The sequence below is a fragment of the Amblyomma americanum genome, chromosome 9 (assembly GCF_052857255.1).
Source record: "Amblyomma americanum isolate KBUSLIRL-KWMA chromosome 9, ASM5285725v1, whole genome shotgun sequence".
In the NCBI taxonomy this organism is placed as follows: Eukaryota; Metazoa; Arthropoda; class Arachnida; order Ixodida; family Ixodidae; genus Amblyomma; species Amblyomma americanum.
In genome coordinates this window covers 114,879,379-114,890,460 of record NC_135505.1, presented here as the reverse complement: position 1 = coordinate 114,890,460, position 11,082 = coordinate 114,879,379, and the positions used below count along the sequence as shown (strand labels likewise).

Sequence of the window (11,082 nt, the reverse complement as noted above, 5' to 3'; positions counted from 1 at the left end):
ATCACAAGAATGCACTTTTAAACAAGCAACAGAGGCTCATCAATGATTTCAAACTTCCTTTTGATTGAGACAGCGCACTAGATCAAAACCTTTGAGGGTGTGTTTTGGAGTAATGTCCAGGCATACATCGAGGCAGCGGGTGCCGTTGCAAAAAAAAAAAAAGAAACAGGGGGCTATTCGGCTGACACTGGATTTTTGTTAAAACTCTGTTGAAAATTGGCTGTGATTGCCAGGAATAAGTGGCCTTTGTAACGCCTGGGCTGTTATTGATTGTACTGCACGTTGTCCAAAGCGCAGATGAACCTTTGCTAGGACATCTTATTGGGAAGTATGGCGCGTCGAAAGCGAAGGGAGGAAGTCAACACAAGAGAAAGTAAGCAGAAATGCATTGACGTTTATTGAAAGCGTCACACCATCAAACGTGGCAGCCACGAGAACTCTGAGCATTGGAGTGTATTCCGAGTGAAGATGCGTTTCAAAAAGTTAAAATCTTCGATGAACATGACAGTGGCATCTGAGTGGTAAATACTAAGCATTGAGGTGAAATTCAGAATGCACATTTACCACAAACATAAGGTCGTAAGTTGTAGCCAAAACATCGGATTTGTTCCCATACAGATGCCTTCTGTGAGCTCACTTCTGTGAGCACGTTCGCGCGATACACACATCGAACCGTGGCCAATAAACCCATTATTAAGGTGACAGCAATAATATATATACAAGAGACGTATATCACAGTCTGGCAGCGACGACTGAGCACTGCTCTTCTTGGCACAAAGAGTTAAAGCATGGTCACCGCTATTATATTGCTGTACAAACGGCTTCCTGCGCTTTGCTAGAAGTTTGATGTTTTTACTCTGAGCGACTAGAAACTTTTCTGACATGCAATACTTATGTACAAGCTATAGACAACGAGCATTGTTCACCGCGCACAATAAATGCAGTGTCTGGAAAACGTTAGTGCCTTGACGGCGCCGTTTCAAGTTGGTTAATCTTTGTACATTAACGCGAATGATGCACATATATACAGGATCATACAACATACAAACAGCAATATTAATTATATCAAGGCTTGAGTACAACAACAGGTGAAGCTGACGTCATGAAAAGTATCGGTTGCTACAGTCTCAGCTAGAACGAACATATTTCCCAATAAATCAGGAGAGGAATGCACTTGTGCCTCTTTTTAACGTATCCGAAGAAAGCTTAACGTGAACCAGCCGTTAACGAATACGTCGCCCGTTATCGAATACGCCGGCAAGGAAACTAACTGTTCGACCGCAAAAGAAATTCGTGCACACAAGCGACAAGCCAGCTTTTAACTCTTATATTTGGAATAAAATATCTTCTCTGTTCGGCGCAATGCGCGAATATAAGCGATTGAGCATTCGTAGACAACGTACAACGCGTACACAAACGACCGCGATACAGCGGACCAGTCAATCTTGGCACGAGCATGAAATGGAGTTGAGTTACAAGTATCGCGAAGACAGTCCATATACTCCTTGAGTATGGTTTCTCCCCTATGTACACAATATAACTCCGTCTCCCCGCTGAAGTAGTCTAGAAGGACAAGGAAGGCCTCTTCTTACGTCGCTTCTCGTTCTTGCCGAAGACGGCATCAAGCATCTTCGACACCGTCACTACGGAGAGCCGTCGCCTGACGGGCGTCAAGGACCGGACGATCTTGGTGTCGATGACTTGGCGGAGGATGCTCTGGAATGCCATACTGACGCCCGCGTAGCTGTCGGCGGCGGACACCTCGAAGAACTTGCAGTGGAGCCGGAGAGAGAGCTGGCGCCCATCGTCGACTTCCACCTGACGGACGTGGGATAGGTCACGCTTGTTGGCCACCAGGATGGTCGGCAAGCATGGAAACAGCTGCTGGACCTTCTCCAGGCAGCTGCTGGCCTCGTCGAAGCTCCACCGGTCTTCGATGCTGTAGACGACTACGAGTGCATCAGCCCAGCCCATCTTGTCCTCCGGAAAGCTGTTCTCCTAAAAAAGACAAGAGACGAGCGCAGGTTAGACGAGAAAACATACTCAAATTGTTGAAGCTCTTATTTTTCGCATATCGATAGATAGAACATTGAGAACCGGGGGGCCTCTTCAGATATATAGATGCCTAAGACACAGAGCCAGCACTACTGCTTAATGTTGTGACTGCCTTCAGTCGATTCATATTGTCTTCATTAGCCAATAGCTAGAATAAATTGCGTCGAATGCTTTAGATGCGAACAGCAATAAGGTGATGATGGTTTGCATAACTCAACGAAAGCTGAATCAGAAAAGTTGGTACTAGAAGTGCCGTAAAAAGGTCCTAACTTGCGCAATAACCGTCTGAAACCGGTAACATGTACGCAAACTTGACAACATTTCTGCGGATCTTTCAAAAGAAAGTATAGAAAGCTTCTAAAGTGTTAATAGAAGAATGTGTTTAAAATCTTGACAGTAACTTAATCCTGATTTATTACATTTTCCTTGACGCACGCCTGGAATGCCCGTTCACTGCGCTGAAGATGTTCGCTGTCCGCTTTCCATTCCGAATGCAGCATAACATGCGATCGAAAAGAATGTTGAGCATGGTTGCGCACCTGATATCTCGATGTGTCGAGGATCTCCAGCTCGCATTTCCGGTTGTCCACGAGAACCGTGTGCCTGTAGAGGAGGTCCTTCATGGAGCTGTACTCGCTGATGAAGCGCCTGGTTAGGAACCTCACTGTAATGGCTGTAACGAGAAAGAAGTAAAAAAGACGTCAGCAAACCCGAACCGTTACAGCGTTGCACCAAGTGCCGGCCTACAAAACGAGGAACGTGCAAACGCATCCGGGTATTAGCGTCGGGACAACTGGTATTGATTTTAAATAGAGCTCAACGAACTGAATTTTATTCCAGCAACAGGCTGCGAACGATTGCACGCAGGATGACAACAACTGCACAACCTTGCAACTATCAGACATGCGCTCTTCCTGCCTCAAGAGGAATCCACGAATTCGACCTGTCACGTGAAACCCCTTCGACTAAGAACTGCCAGTTTGAGAGAGCTCGACGCCAACAAACAAACAAGCATCGTCTGTAGCGATACACGGGAAGCAAGATCTGAGCAAGTGTCCACAACATCTCGGCGTCGCATAGCACGGTAGATCAAACACACAGAGCAGCGTGAGCAAGAAAGAACTGTTGGCACTCAGGTATGTGCCACCAGGCCGATGCGTTAGGCGGCACCAGAAGAAAATGAAGAAATCCTTCGAGAATAGCTGGTCTAATGGCGTAAAATAAAACGTTGGAACGCTTACAGAAGCAGGAATGTTAACCCATAGCGATGATTAAGGTTTATATTGAAGAGGACAACCAGCGGGGAACATACCCTTACAAAAGTTTTTTATACAGTCTACAGACTATCCATTGACTTCTGTCTATAAACTCTATAGAGTCTTCATGGACAAACCCTAGAGAAGTATATAGGCAATACAAACCATAAAAACACTCTATAGACAATCTATAGATTTATGGCCATACACTTTTAGTAGACTTTTCTCTATAGACTATGAATAGACAAAAATAAATATGTATTGAACGGCAATAGCGTCTATAGGAAGTCTATAGGCCATTTTTGTAAGGGCACAGACAAGCCAAATCTTTGTATCGGACTTCGCCATCGTCCACCACAGCAGGGCTAAGCCCAGCGTTTCAGAGAAGCCTGTTATAATCCTGCCGACCTACAGGACATCGACCGGCCACGGAATCCGGATCACGGTGCGACGCTGACGCTTCCTTGTTTCGCGGCAGTGAGCGCGGCGCGGTTAAAAGGCCCCACACCGGGACTGTATACAGAACTGGCACTGAAGGGATGTGACAGGAACGAATATGCCACGCCTTCACTTTGTGTTTCCTACAGGGCTCGGAATTGTCTTTTATCTGGAACGAGGTCGGCCTCTGTTAACGGGAGCGAAAATATTTAAATTTATTTCCGTCATGAACAAACCATTCAACTCAGAACTTGCTGATCCGTTACATAGGGTTTACATGGCATTCAGCACAGTATTCTGAACCATTTGAGCGCGACAGAAAGCCACATTAGCGCAAACGAAGCGCTATGTGTCGTGCAGATATAAGACCAGTACCGAAAAGTCGAGGAACAATTTATGAAGTCTCAGCGAACGTGCAGAAACGTAGCCCGGAGAATCGAGGAAATGAAACAGCTGATGCTTCGTCCTCGACCTGAGGAAGGTCAGGTCTTCGCCTCCTCACCCGGCCTACGCATCAGCCCGCTACACCTCGGAACGATTGCAAAAGGGAGAGCAAGGCCGATGAAGGACACCACTCCGTTTCGGTGTAGAAAAATGGCGTAGTGGTTGTACACCACCCTGACGAAGTGACAACGGCGATACCGATTGCGAATCCACAGTTGCCGATGGGAGGACTTAGTCGCCCGACTGCTGCCCTGGCAGGTTTTGCAATTCGGTTGGCAACGGTATGCAAACTATGAAAACATACGTATATTACAATTTTTCCCAGTGCAGATTTATTCGTGGTACTGGAGGCAGTTATGGTAATTTTGAAATGTTTCTTACTAATGCTCGGAAAGTCGTTGGGCATGAATATTGCCGACCATATTTGTCGAAGGCGAAATTATGAACCGTCTTGTGACCCAGGACTGCAGTGAAAACGTATTCCAGAGAAATTGACTACACTTCTAAAGGCCTAGCTCAGGAACAACAGAGGAAACCACCAGCCCGTCCTCGCTAAATATTTCTCTGCAGCCAGCCATAGGGACAGGAGAAAGCGCGTTGCCGAAGCAATAAAACCAAGTCTTCACTGACCTGATTTCCCGACGCTCTGCTTTCCAACGACGACGACCCGGATGGGTGACAGTCCACTACTCTTGCGGGCCATTGCCGCGGTCCCTTGGGGCGACGTCTTGAAGTTCTTCGACGCGGACCTGTCGTTTTCCACCCCACCAAGTTCTTCGGCGAAAGCCGGTTTTCAGCGAGTCCGCAAAACGTCACTCGTTGACCCCGACCGACTACACAGAACGAGATCCGCACTCTTTACGAACAGGACACGCTCAGTCAGTACGGCGGAGCCGGGAGACAGCAACACGTGCGACGGAGCGGAACGGAACGAAACGGCACGACTGCCTCGCAATGCCCGGCTCCGTTAGCTGCGTTGGTCTCGCGGTGAAGGCCGCGACAGCTGCGGCTCCGTTGGTTTTATGGCGCGCTGCTCAGTCACGTGATCATCGCTATCGGCCAATAGGCGGCGCCGCTGGTTCTATGAACGCGCTCCACTGACGGCAGGCGCGCGGCGCTTCGACTCAGATCCCCCGATGCTGTTCACCCCGCTCCTCAGTTTCTTCCCCGGCGTTGAGCCGGCGGTGGGGATTGTGCGCGCTCTTTGATGTCGGGTTTTGCACCGTGGGTTCGGCTTTTTCTGCTCGGGTTGGAGTAGTGGGCAAGTGCTTAATGACGTCGTTGAAGACGTTCGCTGATCATTAAAGTTCGCGCCAGTCGCCAATGAAGTTTCGGGAAAATTCGCGGTTTTCAAACGCTCCTTAGCGTTGTTGTCGAATTAGCGACTTCTGAGAAGAAAAAAGCACTTCATTTTGATGCCACCAATTGGCCTCAAAGAACTGTCCATATAAAGTGGGAAGCAAAGCAAGGCGTAGACGCGAAAAGCTATTCCACTCAGAGCGGTTAACAAATTGAACAAGTAAGAAGATTAAACTTCGGGTGCTATCCTTAGGTCTCTTCTAAATCCTGGAAAAAATGGGTTGCAACTAGAATCAATGAGAAGACAGGGATAGAGAAATGAGGGGCTTGTTTAAACATCTTTATGAAGGAAGCCCACAGCCCGCGAAACCAAAGAAAAGAGAAGAATTGTTTAGTTCTTGAACTCCGCGTGTTACCCGGGGTAAACTAGAAGAGTAATCATTTTATGCTTGAACAATTGTTGGTTAAAAGGTCGAAGAAAGAAGCTGTAACATTTTCTCTTCTGTTTCTATCAATTATATCTGAGGCAATAAATGACTTGCCTATAAATTTCCACTTGATCTACATCACAAATTAGAACAATTACATACGTTACCATTGGCTTCCCTGACATTTAGGGTTTCTTCATATAAAACCCAAGTCCATTGTTCGATATATTTTTGTTTTTATGTTTATCCCTCGGGGGACACATCAGTGAACTGTCCCTATACGACATCATTTAATTTCATTGCGACTTTCAGCAAGAACTGGAAATCAGACGTGGTAGAGTGTGTGAAACCGCTTCATCAGTTTTGCTACGGCCTACGCAGAAAAAAGGCGGATAAAATGCTTACCACCGGCGAAGTGGTGTGTATATGAATGGGATCAATATTGAACCTTCGTTACGTCAATGTGCAAACTTTTGAGCAACGAGTTTTTTATATCCCCGGAATAAAAGTAAAAGCTGTAGGTACATGCTTATGATGATTGCACTGTGAGTAACGCGGGCCACTTTGTACAATTTATAATTGGTTGAAACATCCTTCCACATGACTTGGCATGGTAGTGTAACTGATATGCCATTCTCCAGCTAGCAGAATGCTAAAAAAAATTAAGTACGAAAAATAGTAGCTAGCCATCAGTAGGGGCCCGTGTTCCGTTCTATTTTTTTTTCTTACGTAAGAGGAGAGGACTCAAGGGCTTCTGCTATCGTGCTACGTTGAACCTCCCTGCCTTTCCTCCTCCTCCCCCTCCTCCTCCTAGGACTATTGCTCGTGGTCCGTACAGTTGTGTGCCGATCATCATGCCTCGAGTTACGTCATTCGTTGGACGCTTATATAGCTTCAGACTCGACTTTCAGAGCCACAGCTCACCTGTGAAATCTCGCACCCTTCCCATGCACTTGACCAATAAATTGGGAACTGGATTCTTAAGTAGACGCCATATAAGGTAAAAGATTCGACATTCAGAATTAAGCATCTAATAGAACAAGAAACGTTTCGATGGCATTATGCGCCATTTTATAATGTGGAGGAGGAAATACGTATCGCGTGTATGGGTTTGAAAATTTCTCAGGTCGTGCTTGAATGTTTGCACGCCAACTTGTAGGTTACCTTCGCTTCATTTCCTTCATAAAAATCCCAGCAGTGTAACTTTACAATCGGGGTATTGAAACCAACTGAGATCGTAGTTGTTACTGCAGTTTATTAAAGAAATTCGAAACAATATAAAATCGCAATGAAAGGCGTAATGGCCTTGTTTTTTTTGACACTTCGCATCAATGCCGAAGCAAGCAAGGAGCCACTGCCGAACTCCGCCCAGGCATCCCACTCACGCTTGTTACGTATATGCGACGTTTCGTCTGGGCTTCCTCGTCAAAGGAGTTCGACAAAACAGTCAGAACAAAAACGCACAGAACAAAATATTACAGAGAATTCTCACAGTTATTTCTTCTTCCCGAAGCAGGAAGAAAAGTTAATGAGCTCACATACTGAAACGAGGTGCAGTTGGTGAGTCGCATAGAAACCGGCTTAGTAATTGAGCAATTAATCGGGAATAGATATTTGAAGGAAACAGGGGTGACATGCGGTGAACCCCGACTGGTTGATTGCTTCCATTTGCTTGCGTCTTGTCTTTGCGATAAGGCAGCCCACCACACAACATACATCATCGTTAGTTTTAACAATAATTTATATTCATGCTTTTTTAACTCTACATGCTGTTTAAACCTTTAAACTACATTCCACTCGAATTATTGCACATAACAGTAAACATTTAGTGGGCTCTATATACATCAAGCCTAATTGATTGGTAGGTTTCAGACAAATTCACCATCATAACGCATCTTAGACACAGACTTTAGCTTTTAATCATGTTCTCGGAGTACTCTGCACACTATTTTTTATTATCATGTTGAATTTCCATGGGTTTTCCTGGTTCTTCCCCAAATTAGAGTTCTTTTTATGTGTATTTTTTCTTTCTTTTCTCCTCAAAAGTACTCCATGTGCCGTCAGTCGCGGGAGCAATTTAGAGTCTGTTCTTCCCTCTTAAATTTCGCTTGCCCGCTTCTTCACAGTCCGAGCCACGAGCTGCTAGATGCCACGTGTTAGTGGGTCGGACGCCACGCTGCAGGGAGGGAAAATAACAATAAAAAGGCTTAAGAAGTCCCCCGAGCGTGCTTTTAAATAGAGTCGTTAGGTGGCTGCTTGTGTCGACCACGACTCGTGGGTGATGAACCAAGACGCGTGCTCGCTGGATACTGCACCGCCCTCGCATAAGGACTGCCTAGGGACGATACCCTCGCCTTCTGTGGCTCGATCGATGTCCAGAGAGCAGTCGCGATGTCGTGGCCCCGCAAGCACGTGTGTACTGTGTACACAACGTTCCTGGAAAATTCCCGCGAAGGAGAGAAGAAGTAGGCGGTGACGTAGCCTCTCTAGGGCACGCGCTTTCCCGCTGATGCTGCGTGATGAGGGAGAGCAGGCAGCGGCCACGCGACTACAAGGTGTCCAGCGGGTATTACCCCTGAACATGTGGGCCGCCCGTACTTTGTACTTGAACTCAGAGCTTCCAAAGCAACACAGGTAATCAGCCCAATATTGGAAGTGGCTGGTTTAACTCTGGTCCAATGTAGGATCAGCCTTATTGAATACATTTCAGATATTTTAGAATCTCTTTAGAATCTCTGCAGAACCGCACAGCTGGCTTTATATCTTCAAAATACGACTACAAAATCAGTATCAGCAGTATAAAATCATCACTGGATCTCCCCTAATTGGTCTTTCGCCGCAAGATATCACGACTATGACTCTTTCACAAGATATTCTATGATTTCACGCATCTGCGCCAATCTTTTCTTCATCCACCAGCACGTTCATCTCGACGCTTATTCAATAGCTTAAGTATACAGCGCCTGCATGGATCAACATCTGTTTTTAATAAGTCATTTCTACCAATTGCAATACAGGAATGGAATGAGTTGCCAGATTCTACTGTCATGGAAAGAGACACTGTCAAATTCAAAGACCGGTTACTGTCTCTGTTTGAACATTAAATTTGTCTATATTTCTTTTCTCGCCTTTAGTTTGATGTGCTTGAGCAATTCGTTTGTAAATCCCCTTCTCTACTCTATTGATTTTTTTTGTGACTGTTTTAATTGTGTTCTCGTTTGGCGTTACTGATTGTATTCGTTGCCCTAATTGCCCTCATTGTATGTTTATATATATGTTTCACTAGATTTGTTTTTCTTTTTTCAACATCTTTGGCTTTGTTCTTGTATTGTTCTACGTACGTCGCCCCCCCCCCACCCCCTTATGTATTACGCTGTGAAGGGTCCTTAAGGGATCAATAAATGATGATGATGATTGGGCCGGTTAGCTGTGCTGCTTTGGAATCTTCCTTAATAGACTTGAAAACTCCAGCCTGCATTGTGTGAGTTGGTTCTGTATACCTAAGAATTAAGTGTAGCAAGGACAGGACGACAACAATAGTTCGTAGTTTCCCGCAGAAGTCGTCCTTTGCCTATTCTCCCTCCCTCGCGCTTAAGGTTCCAACTGCCCAGCGGGTTTAATTAACAATGAAAATCTGCAATTAAATGTTCTCTGCAATTATTTAGTCATTCAATCAACCTATCAGTCAACTCACTAGTAATCCCACCCATGAACACAAGTGATGATTAAGAGGTGGCCCGAGCCTCCAGCTCAAGGGAACATATGTTCAAGAGGACAGTGGTGAGAAGATACAGTACAACGCCTTTCTGCTTCCGTAGGCATGAGTTCGAGTTACCTTGACCACGCGCGCTGTGTTTTATACATGCTTAAAGCCTTTTGCCTCTCAATGAAAGCGCCTTCAAATGGTATCCCAAGAGGGCCGAGTCGGGCTGGTTGGTTCATATTGGCAGATACGACGCAACAGCTCTAACAGACTGGACGCGAGAAAATACAGACATGGGCTCGTGTCTGTGCATGTGCAGACATGCATAACTTTTTCCTTCTTTCTCGTCCCGTCTGGCGTCCTGTTGCGTCAAAATACGTCATTCGGGGCGTTATTACATAAATCTTCAAGCGGAGTTATCGCTGGCTCTGAGTACTGCTTGCTTCTCCAAGGTCACGCTCGACAGTACTGCCGTTAATGCCAATTTGCTTCAGGCAGCGTTGTAAAGCCGAAAGGCGCAGTTTCGTTACGTCACGAAAGCTCGTGCTCTTCGATCGTCTTGTCAACTAAACATTGTCGCTCAACACAGCCATCGGCCCTGTGTGTGTGTGTGTGTGTGTGTGTGTGTGTGTGTGTGTGTGTGTGTGTGTGTGTGTGTGTGTGTGTGTGTGTGTGTGTGTGTGTGTGTGTGTGTGTGTGTGTGTGTGTGTGTGTGTGTGTGTGTGTGTGTGTGTGTGTGTGTGTGTGTGTGTGTGTGTGTGTGTGTGTGTGTGTGTGTGTGTGTGTGTGTGTGTGTGTGTGTGTGTGTGTGTGTGTGTGTGTGTGTGTGTGTGTGTGTGTGTGTGTGTGTGTGTGTGTGTGTGTGTGTGCGCGTGCGTGCGTGCGTGCGTGCGTGCGTGCGTGCGTGCGTGCGTGCGTGCGTGCGTGCGTGCGTGCGTGCGTGCGTGCGTGTGTATGTATGTATGTATGTATGTATGTATGTATGTATGTATGTATGTATGTGTGTGTGTGTGTGTGTGTGTGTGTGTGTGTGTGTGTGTGTGTGTGTGTGTGTGTGTGTGTGTGTGTGTGTGTGTGTGTGTATGTATGTATGTATGTATGTATGTATGTATGTATGTATGTATGTATGTATGTGAGTGTGTGTGTAATAACAAGCTGTAGTCGGGCTAGTTGGTGATCGCCTTCAGAAGGCATGGTAAAACTGCGCCAAAAAACACGACACACAAAGGAAAAACACATCGAATAGGACGAGCGCAAAATCGCAACCAAACTTGTCATAGTGGAACCTTGCTCTATAATTCGGATTAGAGTAATCTGCACACTTTCTTGCATTGTTCATTAGAAGGTTTAACCAACCCAAAAAAGGCACTCACTTCTACCGGAGTTGTTCCTTTTCTCAAGCAGTAGGCGATGGTTCTTGCATGTATGGTAGTGGCGACAATTTAGTTAACAATGGCAT

The 11,082-nt window shown here is 45.9% G+C and overlaps 1 protein-coding gene across 1 annotated transcript; it reads right to left on the bottom strand.

Moving 5' to 3' along the window:
* Nucleotides 1-375: 375 nt before the first annotated feature.
* Nucleotides 376-5,189, bottom strand: LOC144105390 (ras-related and estrogen-regulated growth inhibitor-like). The gene is made up of 3 exons (XM_077638512.1): nucleotides 4,824-5,189; nucleotides 2,595-2,728; nucleotides 376-1,998 (listed from the first exon to the last, which is right to left on the bottom strand). The coding sequence occupies exons 1-3, from the start codon at nucleotides 4,894-4,896 to the stop codon at nucleotides 1,564-1,566; spliced, it is 642 nt and encodes a 213-aa protein (XP_077494638.1). The 5' UTR covers nucleotides 4,897-5,189; the 3' UTR covers nucleotides 376-1,563.
* Nucleotides 5,190-11,082: the final 5,893 nt, after the last annotated feature.